This window comes from Eutrigla gurnardus (assembly GCF_963514095.1).
Source record: "Eutrigla gurnardus genome assembly, chromosome: 14".
NCBI lineage: Eukaryota > Metazoa > Chordata > Actinopteri > Perciformes > Triglidae > Eutrigla > Eutrigla gurnardus.
In genome coordinates this window covers 13126589-13147765 of record NC_139937.1, presented here as the reverse complement: position 1 = coordinate 13147765, position 21177 = coordinate 13126589, and the positions used below count along the sequence as shown (strand labels likewise).

At 41.4% G+C, this 21177-nt stretch overlaps 1 protein-coding gene across 1 annotated transcript; it reads left to right on the top strand.

Annotated features, from left to right (window-relative positions):
- The first annotated feature begins 971 nt into the window (after nt 1-971).
- Nucleotides 972-19901, top strand: ibtk (inhibitor of Bruton agammaglobulinemia tyrosine kinase). The gene is made up of 29 exons (XM_084026016.1): nt 972-1121; nt 1917-2821; nt 2978-3074; nt 3680-3804; nt 5135-5245; nt 7327-7497; nt 7751-7868; nt 8097-8277; nt 8882-9005; nt 9300-9477; nt 9813-9966; nt 10446-10830; nt 10995-11251; nt 11339-11425; nt 11531-11613; nt 11820-11857; nt 11987-12083; nt 12195-12296; nt 12646-12763; nt 13039-13099; nt 13636-13763; nt 14122-14234; nt 14323-14468; nt 14653-14771; nt 15056-15154; nt 15418-15573; nt 15931-16131; nt 18235-18367; nt 18828-19901. Exons 2-29 carry the CDS (start codon nt 2498-2500, stop codon nt 18951-18953), a joined length of 4032 nt encoding a protein of 1343 aa, XP_083882142.1. The 5' UTR covers nt 972-1121; nt 1917-2497; the 3' UTR covers nt 18954-19901.
- The last annotated feature ends 1276 nt before the right edge of the window (nt 19902-21177 follow it).

The following is a 21177-nucleotide window of genomic DNA, read 5'->3' as shown; positions in this document are numbered from 1 at the left end:
AATAATAGTTAATCATGTTCTCAACCAAATGATAATGAAAAGAAAAATCTACCATTTTATAAAATCAAGGATTCGATAACATGCTATTATTTCATTTCTTTACGTGGCCTGTATTCATATTTTTCTCCTTTTAATAAATTACCTGAGTGGCGACCCTGTTGTTGTCTGCTTGATTGTGCAGGATTATACTGAGAAGCGAAACTGTGAATGTCTTCATGCATGAGTGGTGAGGGAGGGCATGCTCATCAATATGTCATATTTGGAAGCCCCGGTGTAGATCCCAGTGTAACCCTAGCTTTACCCTCCCTTGACCCCTTCCTATTCTAAGGCTGGGTCTATGTGACAATCATCTGAGTAATTCCACTAAACCTGGATCGAGGCTGAAAGTGATACTCCCCCTGAAGTTGAGTAAACCATTGTACCATTGAGAGATCTACACGCTTTTTTACATCCACCTATCATGCCCACACTGCTGTAGGCGCAGAATGCTCAAAAGATAGATTTTGCATGTAAAATCAAATATCCTCTTTTAAATCAACAAATCGTTATATGTCATACTTGGGCAAAAATTAGTCTCAAACTAATGCTTAAACAATTTATTTTGCTCCTGGAAATATAGGCCAATTTTTAAATGACTGTCCATTAAACGCTTTGTGAATGAACTGTTAATTAATCTTAAATTAAGTGTTGTCTTCTCATATCATTTTAGATTAATTTACAGCGCACCTAGCATTTTTGAAACATAATGTTTTATTTGTGTAATTTTGTTTCCTATTATGTTAACATTTTATAATTTTCTCATAATGTAAAACCTAAAATAGAAATTTAATAAAATGTCCTTTGACATCATAAATACAGCAACAGTCCAACCGGAGAGCAACTAACGTTCCCAAAAAACAACCAATAGAATACTGAGATGTACTCGCCCTGGCCAATCAGAAGCCTCGATATTAGTGAGGTTTTTCCTTCTACCTTCCCAGCAGGGTTTCAGGCGTCAGTGCTGTCAACATTTGCACCGGGGAAGAAACAGATAGCGTCAGATATTAGTTGTAATGACACAGTGGATGTACGTCGTTGATGCAACTTTCTCTATGTCCTCTTTTTTCTTTAACTAGCGGAAGGTAAGAAATGATACGACGATAATCTCCCTTAGCAAAGCAGCTCGCTAACGCTAGCTTTCGATGATGTGTCAGACGAGCTAGCTTAGCAGATAATCCGTTAGTGCTAACTTACAATACGGTTGACAAACCTAACGTTATGACGTTATCTTTGTTGTTACTTTTGCTAATTGGGGGTGTCTAGTTGGCTCACAGAGGAAATTATGATGTGTATAATGATATTCAGCTTGGGCATAAGGAGCTAACGGTCATGGGTGAAGTAGTTAGCTAGCCGTGCTTCTGCATGACCTGCTAGCAAGCTAGTCACTATTATATGGGAAATATGACCGGTTTATATTACTCTAATAAAGTAATAGGTGCGTCATCAACCAATGGGGGTTGAATTGGGGTGCAGCCAACGTAGAAAATGCACAAGCTAATGGTATTTGGCTAACTTAGCCTGTTGCATAATCCTGCTATTTAGTCAATATTAAGAACCACCTTGTTATCGTTGGCGCACTTCACGTAAACGGTAACCATACGCAAGCTCTATGTGTAGATTCAATTTGCCCCAATCTTCTTTACACAGCGTTGTCAAATAGCTGCCCAGCAAACCTGTCCACTCAGCTGATCTGTGCAAGTCTGTTATTAGGCCAAACCTGCCCTGACCTTTGCACACGCAGTTTTTGGATCTCATCTCACTTCTGAGTCCTGCGCACATAGCTGTACTTGCATGTTTTCAGTTTTTGCAAGAACACAACCTATGAGTGTAGGTCATTGTTTTTTCACTGATAACTGATATGTATTTTCCCTCCCCAGGTTCACTCTACAATTATGGAGTTTTGAAAAGGAAAGTGAAAATTTGGGGGGGAAAGGGGGCCTTTCCCCTCTAGTTTGATGGTTAGACTGCTGGATGAGAAGGTCAGAGGACTGTTGACATTTTTGCCATTTGTAAATTATTAAGAGTATTTAGAGGAAAAACTATTTTTGCAAACATTGAAATGCACTATTTTGTATAAAACGCACAAGACATTTTGTATATATTGAATTCTTGATGCCATCTCATGCTGCAAGCACCTTAGTTTGTATTCAATTCTTGGTTGAAATGGTGGACTGAAACCTCGCGGAAAGGCTCTGGGGTCGCTAGGGTGCAGTGGAACCTCAACACAAGCACAATTCTAGCACTCCACACCATCTTGACTTTTTGTTGATACATTTGTTTTTTTATTGATGTACTCTTTCTTTTTGGAGAGCAGCTCTGTATACAATTATCGTGTGATTGTTTTTGATTTGTTACATTGCATTGGTTTGAGATTTTTTGCCGTTGTGGGTGGTGGGCTGTCAGAGGCACTTTCTAATACAAAAGGGAGGAAGGTTGACAAGATTTGGCGACGGTCAGGATGAGTCTGGCACTGCTGGACTGCACCCCCAAATGCCGCTCACAGCAGCATGCAGACGAGGTGGTAGCAGCACTAACGGGCGGCTCTGAGGGGCAGCTGCGGGCGTTCTTGACCTCACACTGCCACAATGCGACCACCTTGCGGGATGCCTTTGGTCGCACAGCCCTGCACCTGGTATCCTCACTGGGAAAGAAGACCCTACTGGAGTGGCTGCTGGGGATTAAGAATTCTGAGCTGATGGTGAAGGATAAGGAGTCCGGCTGGACCGCTCTGCATCGTAGTGCTTTCTACGGACATATCCACTGTCTGATATCACTTGTCAAGGTATGTATTGAAAGTGCATCACCAATAAATGTGCAGTCAGGTTGATCAAGGAGTTCCAATTTAAATGGCTCCATTTTCCAAATTAGTCAAATGATGTAAAAATATAAGATTTTGACATAACTTTGAAGATCCTTTTGTTTCTTGACATTGCTTCAGCATGGAGGACTTCTATCCACCCAAGACAAGGAGGGTCTCTCTGTCCTGGACCTTACAATGAAGGACCGACCAACACATGTTGTGTTCAAAAACACTGGTAAGAAAAGATGATGACTTATGCAGTTAAGTTGGGATATCTGGCACAACTTCACATTTAACAAGGTGCTTGACAGAGGGAAAAGGCTTGAAGAGACTTGTAGTATAAAGAAGAGCTTTATTGTGAAACCAACACAACATTACAAAGAACATTGTTCATTCATGAAAGTTGTACATCAATATCACATTGGTGGCGAAACTATTTAGTTTTGTTTTTGTCAAGCTTCACAAGGTGATGATGCATTTCACACTTGAACATGCGTGAGATTCAAATCTCCTTGTGCTACATCCCATGTTTTTCTAGCCATAAAAGGATGTAGTATCCACTTTGGATGAATAGGACATCATTCTGTTTGATCTGTTTTCGGTTATTTTATTACGCCCTTTTAAATTCCATTTAAATGTGTCTCTTTTTGTAGTGTGTTTCTTGTCTTTATGCCTTTTATGTCTTATGTAAAGCACTTTGACTTGGCTTGTTGTTGAAAGATGCTATACAAATATGCCTCGCCCTTTTTTTGTAGCAGAAGGGACCTGTGTTTAAATCAAGCTTCAGGTGGATGCAGTGTTGTGGCTGTGCTTATAATTTTGTTTTCTTGCTCATTACAGACCCAACTGAAGTATACACGTGGGGAAACAATACTAATTTCAGTCTTGGGCACGGTAATCAGGAGAGTCGACACCACCCTGAGCTTGTGGATGTATTTGCCAGGACTGGAGTTTACATCAAGCAGGTAGGCTAACAACACGTTGTTGTCTTGGCTCTCCAGGGAGTACAGCAAGTGTTTTCCTGCAGCATAGGGCTTCCCTACCCTGAAAAACCCACTTGCATTTATCACACCAGTAATGGCCTCATGCTTCAGCTCTGTGCCAACATGTCTAACATTAAAAAAAGCCAATGCACATGGGTACTCCAGGTACACCACTTGGGTAAACCAGCAAAACACTCCCTCCCCAGACTCTGTATTACACAGCCTTCTCTTCAGGCTAAATCAGCATTTGTAAAATGTGTTTTTTCCTTTTGTCTCATACGGGCCCATACTTTCTCAAGGTGAAACCGCAGGTGTAGCCATTTAGAGTTTAAAATTGTACGTTTCATAACTGAATGAAGTTGGTGGTTATACAGCCTTGGCACATTATCAGGATTATCAGGGGAAAGAAAAACTATCAGTCAAACAGAGGACATTGTTGGTGTGTCGGGCGTGGACTGATTGGTCTTAATTTATTTCTATGTTGAGCCAGTGAGTGTACGTTTTAACCATGCTGTCGGACTGTGCCAGCCTGGCTACAATTTCATGCATTTATCAAGATGCTCTTAGTGTGATTAATGTAGCTATTGGCACCAGTGCAACTACCCCTAGTGGTGTGTGTCTACACATCAGATGCTAGTCATAGTAGGTTAAGTAATGACTGCATTAGATGTGTTTTCATTGTAATCAATTATTGAGACTAGGTATTTGTATGTGGTTTGTGTATTTATTAATCTGGGCTTCGTATGTTTGTTGTTAACAGAATAAACTCCATGTTTTCTGTTTTTTTCCCCCTGCCAAGCAGGACTTGTTAAGCAGAGTAATTTTATAAAGCCTAGTGGGGGCAGATAGATCTGATTTCATGACCACACAATGACCCAGTGGCACAGCGTATAGTCTTTGTGTTCCTACCCCAACCCAACAGGTGCCAGAGGTTAAATATTAATTCCACAATGACATGTTTTTAATTAAATGAACTACACTGGTGTGTATGCATGTGTGTGAATGTCTACATCAATGTGATACTTTGGGAAACATCCTTGCGCTCTATTGAAAGCTTGAGGGTATCAATGTATTAATAATGATGTTTGCTTTTCCACTTGTGCCCTGGCCTGTATTGGTATAGTGTTTTACTATCACTACAAGAGGGCTTGGCCGAGGGACATGGAAAGTGATGCATCGCAGCATCTGCTACAAGGTCCAAATTATAATGACTAGGGCCTTCAAACAAACTATACATATTGTTATGTAGTATTTTAAAATAATAATAAAAATCACAGTTATGTTCATGTTTAATGTCCTCTTCTCCCTGCAGGTAGTCCTGTGTAAGTTCCACTCTGTGTTCCTGTCTCAGAAAGGCCAGGTCTTCACCTGTGGGCATGGACTCGGAGGACGACTTGGCCATGGAGATGAACAGACTTATCTGGTGAGACTTTTTACAGGGCATTACGTTGGTGTGACGTTGTGTGCCATATATTTTGAAATGCCGTGTATGAGATAGAGTTGGGCAATCTTCTCCATAGTTAGTCCTATTGAGACACTGATAGATTGCCAATACTCAATGGTAATTGGTGGTTTACATTTACAAACATATGCATGGCTGTTTATTGAAATGTCAAAGGGAAATTCATTCTTGGAACCTGGATTTATTTGAAGTGGGATTGTAGGAGGTACTTATCCATAGTCAGTGGTTTACTTACAGTACATGCTAGTCAGCATGCCCCCAGTTTGGACAGGCAGACAGGAGTACCAGCATGGTAGCTAAGCCATGTACTGCTGTGGAGGCAGCAGCAAAACATATTTTAGCAACCTAAAAGACCCACTTAAAATATCTATAACAATTTAAGTGTTTGCTATATTTAGAATATTTTCACTGCATTACCTTGCCATCAGACAGCCTTTTCTGATGGGGGACTGAATCCACTATTTTTGCTTGCTTCAAAACCATTTCTATTGCACACAAAAACACAAACAAACTAACTTATCGAGACAATGGTAGAACAGCAACTCACGTGTTCTGTAAGGTAGAAAGGAGTAAATAGGTGCGTTTCCATCAGCTGTTTAGATGCGCATCTAGATGTATCGCATCGGAAAATGATGATGGAAACGCCGTGATTCGCATTAAAATCCCCTGATTCGCACAAAATGAAATACGCTCGCTATGGCCGGGTTTTGGTTGATTCGAATGGGATGGAAACAGCTGTATGCGAATCAAGTGTGACGTAGCGCACTTTCACCCCGACTGCTTCCGGTGTTTGCGGGTCCCTCTGACGCCTCCTTTCCCACTCATAGGGGCGTCGGCGGCGGAGACGGTTCTCTCGCTGGGCCAGGGCATTAATTAAGGCAGCTTGCTGTCTTCTCCTCCTGACAGCCCCTCTAATGGCCAGGACCAACTGCGCCGCAAGATCGAGCACCACTTGAGCGAGTGTAATTAATGACTGAAGTCCTCTCTCCATTGTAAAACATCAAAACACCGGCAGGAAGACGACGGAATGTTTACAGGCTGGTTGCCATGCCAACCTGCGGAAAATCTCGCGTGACTTAGAAAACTCGCGCGAATTTGTAGTTTTCACCAAAGTCCGTTCTTTTGATGGAAACACACATGATTCGAATTTCTTTTAATGCGCATTTCCCAGTAATTCGAATCACTTTGGATGGAAACATGGCTACTGATGCACTAACTATGGATATGTAACTTGTACAAATCCAAAATATCCCTTAATCACAGCTCGGAAAATGTAAACACAAACTGTCCTTCAAAGCTTTGTAAAGTAAAATATGTGAAACGGCTGTTGTATTGAATTGCAATGCATTAGATTGTATTTCTGTACCTACTAGGATAATAAGATAATAAAAGTGGCCAGGGAGTGTATTTTTTGTGGGGAAATTAAATTATTCTCTCGGCATGAAAATGTCAAATTTAAATGACTTTTCAGTCTTGGAATCTTAAGTCTAAAAAGTGTTTCTTGCACAAAATATCACGGGCATTGTATAAGGGGGTGGCTGGGATAAATTGGATGGAAATCTCTTAATCGGTAATGGCGGAGGCACTGGCATCCCCTCTGCAATGCATTTGTGAAATGTTTAAAAATGGAAATGAGCTACAGTGTCTGGTGTGAGTTTTTGAACAACAGTGGAGTGGTATGACACAAACATGTATTAGGCTTTGGAAACACACACAATATTGTTAACAGGATCAAATATTTCTTGGCCTTGGTCTTGCTTATGGGATTGGTGAGAGAAAAATTGATTTTCACCAGACTGGACCTTTTACATTAGCTCTCGCAGCAAACAGGGCTCCTGCTGTTGCTGATATTGGAGTGACAGAATGACTCCCAATAGTTAATTAAAGTAAGTCACTTAGTTAAATAAGGTAATGCTATGACCAAGTTAATGTAGAGGAAACCACAATCTTCAAACATTTGTACTAGTCCAACCCAAATTTTACCATTGAATGCTGAGCATAGTCCACAGTCCTTATTTTCTCCTTCTCACTTCCCTCCTCAGGTTCCTCGGATGGTGGAGGGTCTGACGTCCCACCACTGCTCCCAGGTGGCAGCAGCTAAAGACCACACAGTGGTGCTGACAGAAGAAGGCTATGTTTACACTTTTGGCCTCAACACCTTTCACCAGCTAGGTCTAGCTCCTCCTCCTGCCTCAGCTCACGTCCCTAAACAGGTAAGAGGTAGCAGGGAGGGTAATAATAATAATGGTAATGGTAATGATATAGATGGATGGATGGATTTTTACTGTTTTGTTGAATGAAATGAATGACAACGCTCAAGGACTTCCTCAGTCTGCTCTCTCTTTTATGTTATGCAAGTTTCTTTTCAAGATTGATTTAAGTATTTTATCAGTATTTGACATTTAACTTGAAATTTAAGACTAGGAACTCTAGTTTCAATGAACCTGTGGTATACTCTGTATGTAGGTGTTCTCCAAGACGCTGAAAGGCAGGACAGTGACTGGAGTTGCAGCAGGAAGGTTCCACACAGTGCTGTGGACCAGAGAGGCTGTCTACACGATGGGACTCAATGGAGGCCAGCTGGGTGAGTCTCATTGAAATGTCTGCCAAACCTGGTCTTATGAGAGATAATGGCACTGCTTCTCACATGCTGAATGGGTCTGAACTGTCAGAACAGTGGTGGTAAATTTGAATCCACCACACTAAAGTGTAACCATGCCAGAGTAAAAAATCTTAAACACACACACATATATGGACAACTTGTTATGTAAATGTAAAGCATATTTGTACTCCTTTGTTTGTTGATGTCCAGGTTACTTGCTGGATCCTAATGGAGAAAAGTGTGTGACAGCTCCTCGCCAGGTATCAGCCCTACACCACAAGGATGTCACCATAGCTATGGCAGCAGCTAGTGATGGAGCAACGGTGGTTGTGACTGAGAAGGGTGACGTCTACCTGTTGACTGACTACCAGTGCAAGAAAATGGCTTCAAGGTGAATGGGACAATAGAACTAGCTCTTATTACACTGTACAAATAATAAGCACTCAATTGGTCTTGAACACTCCATTTCTTTCTGAAAGACTTGTACCTTCACTCTGTTGAAGCACAAAAACATCAGCATATATTTATTTAGTTTTCCAGTGCAGCTTTTTACAAATTTAATCAGAGCAACAAATGGAACAAATTTGTCCATAATACCAGAATCTGAGGATTGCCTCAGCCATCAAATTACAAAAAGCACACACAATGATTTTGATCAGGTTTTCCTTTGTAGAAGCAGCAGGCACATTTCTTGTTCAACTCCATTGTTCTTTCCAGACTAAAGACTGCCTCTTGTGACGTTAGAGTCCAAGGGTGCAGGTATTTGTCAGGCAAATGTAAAGATGTAATCTCTGTAAACAATGAACATGTGTACTACCTATTTGAATGGTAGCAGATAGTAAATCACCCACTAAACTGTAAAGCGTTATGCTATCTTATTCTCTGATTTGCATAGTGAGGTGCTGCCAATATCCGTTGGTTGGAAAGTGGGCCTAAGTGCATGCCTGGCTGTTAAAGATCCATTTTTTATAATTATTCATTTTGGTCTCTTTCAGGCAGCTGAATGTCAAGAAGGTTCTGGTCAGTGGTGGTAGTCTGGACCACCGTGTCGTGCCACAGATCCTGAATGAGGGAGGAGGGGAAAAGGTGACCGTCTTGGCATTAGACGAAGCTGGGAGGGTAAGTGCTCACTCTGTTATTTAGGCACAGAGTGGAGAGAAGCGAATATTTAATAATTTGGCACTTAAATCTCACTTCTCTCTCTGCTGACGATTAGATACTGGAGCAGAATGTATAACATTGTTACTTTTACTTCCCCTATTGTTATCTAACTATATGGTGCATCATGGAGAGTTATACAATTGCAAAGCAGACTAGCATGTATGGGGTCCTATAGATGAAAATGGTGACTAAGACTTGTCTGCGTAACTTTCCTTAAATTGTCTCCCTCCTCCATTTCCGTCCTTCTATCAGGTGTTTTGCTGGCGGTCCTCTGGCAGCTCGGTGAGACAGTGTCGGTGGGCGTATGGGCGTCAGGTTTTCATGTCTGACATAGCTCTCAGCAAGAACGGCATGATGTTTGTGACTCAAGAAGGGGAGGGCTTCACTGGTGTGTGGGCTGGAGAATACAAGAAGTGCGGGGAGAAGAAAGGTGAGAGATTTGGGAACATTAAAGTTTGCCAGTGTTTTGTAATTGTCTCAACTTATTGAATAGTTCCTTTGGATTTGTGTTGACTAAAAAGTTATTTTGCTTATTTAGAAATATACAGAGCGCTATTATACTTTCAGTGACCTTAACATACTCATATCGAGTTTACTAGAAATAAAACAGCAGCAGAATAAGCATAGAAAAGACAACCAACATAAAGTAAAAGGCATTGACGTGATGAAAGCAGGTTTTTAAAAATAGGTTCTGAGAATTTGTTTAAAAGAGTATGTTGATTTAAAAATAAAAAAGCTGATTTTACATCCTTCTTGTCATCTTAGAGGGCAGTGTGGAGGTTTGTGGCCATTCAGATGCTGGGACAATGTATGAGCGAATACGCCTGGAGAAACTCCCGTATGTCCACAGAGCTGTCAACATCACCATGGACTCTAAAGGCCGAAATTTTGGAGTGCTTCAGTCCGACCCCAAAACAAGGTGGGATATCACACTTGGGGGGGAAAAGAAACAACAACAAAAAACACAGCTGTATTGATAAACATGTAAGCATATCTGTTCAGACAATTTAAAAGAAGAAGCTTAAATGCATCCTGTGTAAACCCTGTGATATTGATAATTGAACTGGAGGAAATAAATCAGTTAAATTGTTTAAAAGTAATGTTTAATGAAGAGATAGATATGAAATCCAAACTTCTTAAATCAGAGGATAAAGGAAGTTGGATAACCATAAATCGAGGATGTATCTGGATGGGGTAGGTTTTTTTTCTCCCTCCCTGTTAATTTTAATTTTTACATCCCTGTCCTGCTGATGGAGCCAGTGAGCCACTATGGAAGCTTTGTCCATTCCAATTATCACTTGGTTGTCACAGATATAACTCTTGGCTTTTTGTGTTCTTCATGAATGTCTTCTAAATGGTCATGTTTGATCATTTGAGTCCCCTGTGTCTTTATTCCAGCTTGTACGAGATTCCCAGCATTTCTCCTTCCTCCTTCTCTCAAAACTTCCGAAGCCTTTTGGATGAAGCGGACGAAATGGACAGCATCCATGATGTCACTCTTCAGGCTGGTGATCGCACCTTCCCTGCCCACAAGTACATCCTTTCCATGAGGTCCGAGTTCTTCCGGAAGCAGTTCATGACCGAGCATTGTGGGGTTGATGAGGACCTCGATGGAGAAGTGAGGAAGAGCGAAGACGCTGTGGGCTGCGATTTAATCATTTTGGAGAAGATCCCACTGGACATGCTAGAATATGCCCTGCACTACATCTACACGGATTCCTGCGAGCTGCTCGTGCACGGGGCCCGGACAAAAGTCTCAGGGGCCTCAACGGGACAAAACCAGGTGAGCAAAAAGAAATCTTTAAACTATTTGCTTAAACTCTCAGCAACATTATCCAGATACTCTCCTTGTCGTCTATTTGCATTGACCTTGAATAACCGAGTCTCTGACTCAGCTGTGGTTATATCATGAAGACCATGTTCTACTGTCTCTGTTGCCATGGCCAGGACTTTGAGCAGGAGAGGCTTATCAGCAGCCTGCAGGACTTGAGCCTGAGAGGCCGTTCAGCCCTCGACGTGTACCGCTCCCTTCCCCCTGCCACCAAAGGAGATGGCGACAAGGCCAAGAGCAAGTGTGCCAAGCCTGGCAAGAAAGGGAAAGGAGGCAAAAGTGACAAGGCTGGGGCCAACGAGGGAGGGGCCAACCCTGTGAAAACCTTACAAGGTGTTGCAAAAAAGCTGGGCCTGGGAAGCCTTTCTGCACGGTGAGAGACAGAGAGTATGCTAAACCCTGGCACAAAGTCAGTTGTGGTGTCAGTCCTTGTTAATTTCCTTTCTGTATTTCTTGACAGACTGGATGGAGTCAAATATGAAGGTGGAAAGATCAATGTTGTAAACAAGAAAACTGGAAACAAGCCCAAATTCTACCGGAAGAAATGGTGCGTTAATTAGCGTGGATTATAACAGTTATCGCTATAGATGAAAAGAAAAATGATTGGATACGGAAATGTAGATTTTCTTCTGATATCTTTGTGTCTATACAGCTCCTATCTTTGTGATGTTACCCTGAAATCAGAAGATGGGATAGAGTTTCCATGCCACAAAAGTGTCCTCTGTGCAAGACTAGGTAAGATCACTACATCATAAACATTTGAGCCAAATTCTCATTCTCATTCATTCATGCTGTGACGGCGGATGAACGGTTGTTATTTTACATGCCTTTTTATTCCACAAACATCTCCAATAAAAAGATAAGTGGGCCCTTCAGAAAAACAGCCTCCTGTGTTTTGAAGTAACTTTAAATGTGATGTTTTGTGTCCATCTTTTCTGCAGAATACTTCAATAGTATGCTTGGAAACCCCTGGATTGAGGTATGCCATGGTTTTATTTAATTCTGCCTTATTTATTAACCAGCGTTTCAGTGCTCTAAATTATTGCACTTGATTTCATAGTCATAACCACAGTAGTAGAGATAATACTGTTGTCTTGTTCCCCCTCAGGCCACTTCCTGCACCGCACTGGAGATGCCTACCAGCTCAGAGATTCTGCAGGTCATTCTCGAGTATATTTACACAGATGAGTCTCCCACCATCAGAGGTAACTTCTCAGGTTTTTACACCACAAATTACAAATGTATGATTTCTTTTTAATAGAATTTATACAAACAGTATTTGGAGGACTAATTGTTTTCTTGTTTTTGCTCGACAGAGTCTTTGAATGTGGAGTTTGTCTGCAACGTGTTGGTTGTGGCTGACCAGCTGTTAATCACACGACTGAAGGAGATGTGTGAAGTCGTCATCACCGAGAACTGTATGTGTTGTTTGTCTTGTTTAATCGTCACTTACTTTGCCCTTTAGCTTTTTTCCTTTTATCTTGAAATAATGCTGCATTCATGTCATGAAAATTACAATTTGATGGATTATATGATTACAAAAAATAGAAACAAAAAATTGCCAAAGAAAAGCCATAATTTTGATACTCACTGACTGCTGTGCTGTTACATTGTACAGTTTGTTGAGATATTTGATCAGTTAAACAACAGGCTCTGAACTTGGCCTGTTTTATGCTGGATTTTTTGTGGCTGCAAATTGCATGATACGATTCTTTAAAATGATTTCCTGTGAATGTTCATTGAAGTTGCCTGCCTTGCTCTTCTCAGTGACTCTGAAGAACGGTGCTGAGCTGCTGGAGTTTTCCACCATGTACAATGCAGAGCAGCTTAAACTCTCCTGTCTCCAGTTCATTGTGCTCAACATGGCTGCCCTGCTGGAGTCAAAGTGAGTCCTAAATTAGCATTTGGAGAGCTCTTTTATTAATTAGTTCAGAGAATTTAAGCATTTTAGATGTTTTCCCATGTGGAACTATTTAAACATAATGCTACAAACTGTTCATTATATCTAAGTATATATTGGTCTGTTCAAGTAAAGTAAAGTTGTGGACATTCTGATATACTGTAGACAGCAGGACAAATACGTGCCCCAGCAGGAAGGAGCTAAATATATCTTTTCTCATCTGTGTGTGTCTGCCCCTTTGTTTTCTGTATTGCCCTCAGAGCGCTGGATATTCTTAGTGATGAAGTACTTATGGAACTTTCTGCAGCCTACAGGAGGATGGTGAGTCACCTTGCACTCAACCCTAGAAACATCCCAGCCTGCATCATCCTTTACATTACTTAAATGTTTGCTTAGTGTTTGTCGTACAGCTTTGTTTTTTTTAAATAAAACGGCAAGCAAATGCAATGCTGTAAAACAGCTACTTGGAAATCAAAGATCTGACACTATCACTGCAGTGATAACCGTCAGATAACGGACTCTCTAGACTCATTATTTTTGCTCTGAGTTTTAAGAAATCCATCTCACAATCAGTAATTTCTTCACTACCTTGTAGTCACAAGACACTCTTTATCATGAGGTGAATTGTGCAACACCCATTTAACTGTAATTTTGTTTCTTGCATAAATCGCAGCTGAATGCAGCAACCTCTGGTACCGTCATACGTTGACAATGCAATATGTGGTGTGTTGTATTGCTTTAACTAATACTAAAGAATAACGTATGTCAGTGTTTTAACTTTTTTCTTGGAGTGTTGATTGAACCGTTTGCAAGGAGTATAGGGTCATGTTCTGATTGTTCTCATACTTCCATTTCAGATTCCAGCCATGCAAAGGAGGGTTATTACTCCATATCCTGGCGCTCCAGACCTCAGTGTGTATGAGGATGAGGATTTGGACTCGGCATTCAGCCCCAAAGCAGAAACAGAACTGAATCACTTCTGCAGGTACGCAAACAGAAATGTTCAGTATCTCCAATTTGACTCTTTGTGTAGTTTTAATTTCTTCTGATTTGGCTGCTGTGCAGAGTTTTGTATTTTCATATCCACTAAAAGGACCAGTGTGTAAGATTTAGTGGTATCTAGCAGTGAGGTTGCAGATTGCAACCAACTGACTACCCAAAGTTTTCAGGGGTATTCAATATCTTTCAATGGATCCCCCCCTAAATCTAGACCTTTTAAGGGAAGCTGAAGTTAACAATGCTATCTGCAAGTCCTTGCATTCCCCTTTTAAACATCTTAAATGTGGAGTCCCAAACAAATACAAATTATTTCAATAACAATAATGATTTCGCCATCACCCCAGGGAAATCCTGTTAAAGAAGGCCAAGATGAAGGCTAAAAAGAAACCAAGGAGACGCTCTGACAGCTCAGGAGGCTACACTCTCTCTAATATCATTCAAAGCCCCCCTGCTGCAGGTATACTTAAAACCATCCTCCTTTCAAAAGTGTCAGTTTTTGTTTTGATCTTATGCACTAAAATACCAAACATACTCTCTCCTCTCAGTGGTCTCCCCGTGCTTGGCAAAGTCTGGCAGGGCGAACTCAACAGAATCCCTGCAGGACCTGCTCACATCCGACTCAGAGGGCAGCTACGTGGGGGTGGGCAGCCCCAGAGACATGCAGTCACCCGTCTTCCATGACGGAGCTGAGGTTAATGTCCGATCACCACCATAAGTCACATTTTGTTTTGTTGTGTTTTGTTTTGTGTTTTTACAACTATGTCAAAGTACTACTCTGTTATTAATGTTGCTGTGGGTCTGGTATAAAAATATTACACAAAGCAAAATTTAATACTAAGAATTTACAGATGAAAATTCTCATTCATCATCTGCAGGATGAGAAGGCTTTAAGTCTGAGGCTAAAGACTCCACCCAGCACCCCGACCTCCCTGAAGGACTGCCTCCTGACTCCCCCCATGTCTGCTCCACAAACCATCCCCAAAGTCCTTCCCTGGTAAGATGGACTATATTTTAAAACTTATTTTTTATTCTTACAATTGTGTTGGTTTTTTCTCTCCTCCTTCTAAAACTAAATACTCTATATAGAAAAAAGTATTTAAAAGCAGGTTTGAGATGTGATACAAGATATCCTGACTTAAACAACAGACCTTATCCTCCCACTTCATGGGAGGAGGAGGTTTGGAGAAATTAGGAAATGTGTTTATCCGAAGTTGATAAGTGTTGAAATTAAAGCTGCATGTTGTGAAAAGTATGAGTGACTGTTATTACTATCTGCAGTCTTGCTTGTCCACCTCCAGTCTTGGATCTGAGAGCCATCATGGACATGGAAGCAAACTCTCTACAGACCCTTGGAGCAACTCCTAAAAGCCCTGGAAGGTGTGAGATGTCCTCTGTATTTATTCTGACTGACATTATTAACGAATGAATAAGTAACGGGGACTAGTTGATTGGAGGGATTGATCGTAATTAGTTTTGACTTACTGCCCTAAAACTATATTTGCACTGTTGGTTTATTCATCAAACATGATGGACATTGTCTTAACGCCCAGTCTGAAAGCGATACTGCAACACGAGTGAACATTATTTCTTTAGCGTTATTCCCTTCAGCTAACAGGACATATTTTTCCTTCTGCTTGCAGTGTCAGCACCAGCATTAAGCACTCCCCTGTTCCTACTAAACTGTCCCAGAAACAGAGGAAGATGTTGGCCTTGGCCAACAAGGAGGCTAGTGTGGAGTCCACTGCATCCAAGCCAACCCCCACTGTCACCCCATCCAAAAGCAGTGGGAAGGCCTGGTGAGTGAGCCCAAATATGAAGAATACTACATTCAAACCATAACTTCTTGGTTCCTGTTGATTTATTCATAGCCCTTCACTTTAAATGACAAACAGAATTATCATCCAGCTGCATTCTACTAAAATCTACTGGGCTTTAGAACCTTGCCTTATAGTTAATCACAACCTAAGGCCCGTAAATCAAGTCTGTTTTCTCTCTCTCTCACTCTCACAGCTCTCGCCAGTGTTGTTTTTTTGTTTTGTCCCAGCAGCCAGCTCTCCCTTGAACAAATATAAATAAAAAACATCTTTTACATGTTGTGAATTAATATTTGGTATGTCTCTTTCTTTCTCCGTGTCATTTGTTTCACTCTGCAGGGCAACAGCAGTCCAGTCACCACCCTCATCATGCTCATTTCGAGCGCTGCTGGAGGAGGAAGAGAACCACTTGATCAGAGCAGGTCAAACCGGATCCCAGAGGGGCCAAGGTGCCCAGATGTCCCCTGTCACCCCAACCTCTGCAAGCAGGAGGGTCACGTTCAAATGTGACGAAAGCAGCGAGTCAGAGCGACCCGTCGGGTGAGAATCTATAAAAGACACACTGGATTACAAACACACAAGATAAAAAGGTTGACTTGTTCTGTTCTGTTCTGCTGTCTTCCACTTGATGGCACTGTTGAGGTTTCATCGCAAAACTGAAGCCCACACACGCACTATATGCTCAAGTTACAGGATATCACATACACTTCCCTGGTACTTCGATACTAATCACATTACAATACCTAATATTAAAAAAAAAAAGAAAAATTAAAATAATATCCAGCCTAAATCTTTTTTCATCAGATCGAGGCCACTTTTTTCAAACTTCACACTGGCTTTGTAGATAAAGAACGTAAAGGGGAAGTAACAATGAGTGTTTATCTGAGACTGATTCTCCAGGGAAGGCATGTTGTGAGTCCGGACGGGGCAACTTGACTGACAGGATTTCCTCTAGTGGAGAGTCCTGACACTCTGGTCTGAGGTGAACAGCTCTAAATGACCCAGTACAGCTGGGTTGACCTGCCCACACGTGTTGAGTCACACTGACCTTACAACATCCAGCTGGACAAACAGCTCACACACATCACTGTGAGCTCCAGTCTGTAAATATGCGTTTCTAGTTAAATTCCATGCAACAGTTCATGAAGGCAGGCAGATGATCTTTTATTGAGCTTATTTCTGGTTTGTGTGAGAGAGACAGATAAAAGAATTCAACTGTGACAAATAATGAAGAAGACCTTCCACTTCCAGTCATTTCAGGACTAAAAAATGAACTTCATCTTCCTAACTTTTTATGAGTGTGTCTCTTTTTATCTGATGCCATACTTCCTCTGCTGTATCTTTTGCGGCATGAAGCGTGGGGTAATCTTTCGAGCAGACTTCTAGATATTAAACAGCTGTGTGAGTCACTCTCGTGAAGCCGGTGATGTTAATCAGTGTTGATAAGGGCAGCCCTCATGTCACAACAGATCATACAGAACAGGGAGCAGGTTTCAGGTTCCTATTGGTGTTTGGATGAACCGAGAGATGGACGAGTTCAAGGCTCTGGAAGCAGCAGCAGCCTTGTATGTTCTCACGTCTGTCTTCTGGAACACTTTTTTCCATTTTTACAGTCAGAATTAATAGAGGCCTTTATAATGTTGTCAGATTTCTTTTCTCGCTCTCTCGCTCTTTTTTGAATATTTCCAGAGGTCTCTTTTGGCCAGATTAACATGCGCGCACACACAAGCACACATACTTTCCATATAGCTTCAACATGCATCACAGTGAGACACAGTGACTGATTGTGGTCATATTTAATACAACTATTAATACAGCATGTCTCCAGTCCTCGAATGACAACTATGAAATAAGAAATCGCTTAAAGCGCACACAAATCAGACTGCAGGGAGCTCATGTCATCTACGTGACATGTCATATTTTACATGTCACATCAAATAGATGTCCAGGATCCTTATGGAATAGGAAAAAGCAAGAATCCAAGAATATAAATATTCAAAGAGGGAATAATAATAATAATACTTGAAGCTTTGGCAATCTTTTCCTTGTTACATTCATGCCAATAAAGCCTGTTGGAGTGAATTGAATGCCTTCTGCTTACACAAGTCATATACAAGGTAACTTTAAAGTCCTGTGCAAACATTTAAACTTGAAATGTAAATTAACTTGATTAATTAAGATTGAATAAAAAGAAAAACAGACAAACTTGGAGACAAAAAGCAGTAACAATTTCTGAAGGCAGTTCATATGCTAATCATCTGGTGATATGTTCCACATGTGTGCATAGTCACAGAAATAAACTTCTCCAGAAAATTGTTCTAATTCTGAAAACACCAAGCAAATATTTTGCAGAGATCTATGAAATTCAGCTGTTTTTTATTTATTTTATTTTATTTTTATTGGCAGGTCAGCAGTATATTTTGGCACTAAACCATTTAGTCTCTGATGTACAAGCATTAAGATCTTGTATTTTAACGTCCGTTACGTACTGCAGACACACAGGAGGTTTGTGAAAGCCAGGTGGTCGGTGGTTGGCTCAACCTTTGTCCATGCACTTAGACTCTTGTTGCTTTCACTGTCACAGCAATGGGCGCTGATGACCATTCTCCTTCTCTCTTTGTGTCACCCGGCTCTCCCCCTCAGGCCCTGGGTGCTAGGAGCAGTGGGCAGCCCTCCCCTCTCCTCCCTGGTGACCTTTGCCTCCATCGTGGAGGAGGAGAAGGAGCAGGAAGCCGCACTGATCCGCAGCCGGGAGAAGCCGCTGGCGCTCATCCAGGTAACACGTCTTGTTCGTGTGCGTTAGTGCTCGCACACTCCCCCACACATGCACAACGCTCTCCTGCCATGACTGAATGTATTAGTTTGTGCGTGCAGCATCCAAGTGGAAACATAGTGGTGGTGTTTCAGGGTGGTATGGCCACAGGCGGCGTGCATCTCCTCTCTATCCCTATCTGGCAGGCATGTATCTAATGAACACCACGTTCTGCACAGTGCTGGTTAGAAGTGAGGTACCTCCAGTTTCGTTTGACAGCCCTCCCTGCTCTTTTCCCCAGAGCCGCCAGGTTTTTGTCAGCGCCTTCTCAAAAGGCTCCCCCCCCCCCCCCATTAAGGAATACACTCTTATTATCATTAAGCTCTCAGTGTCAGCGTTTTCTCTTTAACCCTCAAATGAAGTGTGGTTTTATTGCCCACAATATCCTCGGATCTCCTTTTCATGTCTTTTTCTGTCTTTGCAGATTGAAGAGCGGGCAATCCAAGACCTTCTGTTGCATTATGAAGCGCGCGACAACCCCGATGAGATGATAGTGGTGGAGAGGTCTTCCAAAGGTCCTATGGCAGCGCCGATCTGGAACAAACACTAATGTTTAACAGCACGGCCGCTACATACCAACAAAGTGAGAGCATCCTCTTCAGTTGACACTATTGTTGGCGGCATCCCTGCTGCTCTGATCCATCAGTCCGTGTTGTTACCTCAGACTCCGGCCCAGTGTGGGAGGGGTCTGATGCAAATGTACGCTTGTCTCTGCAGTGTTACGTATAAGTTTTATTTTTATTGCTGCTCAACAATGTTTTTGTATGAGTGAGAGAGAGAGAGTGAGTGTTTTTCATAAGTGAATGCAGTCCTTGGAGAAGTTTTTGGGACTGGGATTACTAATGCATGTTCGTCCATTTATTTTCTTTTGGTGGTTTCTTTTCACACGGCAAAATAAGGATACAAAAACTAAAAAAATAAATATTTAAAGTTAAAGTTGCCAAAGAAGCAAAAAGAAATGGAGATGTCCAAGCCACAAAAAAAAGGTCAATTCAAGAGTTTGAATGATCTACTATGGTAGAACATCATTTTTACTTCATAGGAGAAGTGAGCTGTTTACCAAGGCAGTATGTTTAGTTTCTTCTTATGATCATTTTTTTCTTCTTGATATTTGCATTTGTTTTTTTTTTTTTTCGTTTTTTTGACTGATTCAGCTTTTCAGCGACCTGGTAATCCGGCTGGACTAAATATGAATGTTTTCATGTTTAAAATATATTATTTGATGCAGTTGTAGAGAATGGTGATTGTGTGAAACTGGCTTTCTAGCCTTTTGAAATTATCACTAGTGTGTTTCAGAGAAGCTGGTGTGCCTTTTTTAATACACAATGAATACAGCAGCTAAAAAATACCATTTTGCTCTTTTCTCTCTTCAGTCATTTAGTTTTGCACTCCAGATTTTTTTCTGGAGCCGTTGTACGTTTCTCTTCCGGTGTGTGTGTGCGTGTCATAACGATATGAAGGGTAAATGGCATGTAATAAAATCTCACCTGTGCAATCACCCGCCTCTCTTTCAGTTTAGATTGCAGCGGATAGAATGAAAGGAGAGAGAGCTTACACTTTCTCAATTATTACCTCGTCTTTTAATCTACTGGAAGCTTGATCCTTAACTGAAAAAAAGTGGCTCTCACTGCATTTAATGAAGATTTAATCTGCCTGTCTCCTGACACTTTAACCGCCCTGCATGAGCAAAGGACCATTATCGAGTCTCATCCTGTGATTAACTGCGATGACCCTGATCCGAACAGCAAGTGTGGCGATTTAGGGATTTTATTGGCTGTAATTACAGGTAGAGCATCACATCGGAAGTCAGGGGGAGTCGGCTCGTGGGGGAAATATTAATTACGCATTAGGTGTATTAGTCGGTGCAGAGATGACAAATGGATCAAAGCCTTAGAGAAAAGGTCTGCTGCTTTACATCACTCCACAATGAGCCAGGCTGATTCCACAAGCCTGGAAACCAATGTGTTGGGTTTTTTTTTTTCAAAGGGACTGCTCATCCGGAGCGTCTGTGCTTTGAATCAAAATGTAATGTTTTTCCAGGCAGAGGAGTGCCACATTACATATTTTAAAATTGGATGTTGAAGTGGTCTACATAATGTATTTGAACACATGCGCTTTCTCTGCGAGTGCCTTTGCATATTCATTAGTGTCCTTGTTATATCTTATTCTGAACATGTTTACATGGGACAAGACATGAGAAACTTGCTCAGTCACATCGCATGATTTCTGATCATATCTTTTAAACATTTATGCATTTAGGTATAACCATTCAGCCGTTACTCTCTATTTCAAACATTTAGTATCCATTTAGATACAACTGTTTAACTTTGAGGTATCTATCCATTTAAATTTCTGTCTCTGCCATTTTTCCAGAGAAGGCCATGACAGAGCAGTGGAGCATATTAGAGGAAGGTGCTCTCTTCCTGTTGAGAGATGTAGGACTACAGTAGGACAGGCACAGGCCAACGAGCCTTCCTGCCAGGCAGATGGGAAAGTCATAGGGCGTCCTCCAGACAGTGAGGATAACTTCAGGATTGATTTGTTTATGGAGAGAAAGGTACGTTCTGGACACTCCACAGAATACCTCCTACATTCCCAACTTTCTCTTATGGGAGAGTGCCAGGTCAAAGCACAGTGAGCGATGTAAAGTACCCATATTTATCAATGGGAATGTCATCTGGATCTAATGATTGTAAATGACTTAAGGAGTTTTCCAAATTCTTTTTTGCTCAGTATATCAGTCCTGTATTCTGGGTATTTCACCTTTTTAGACC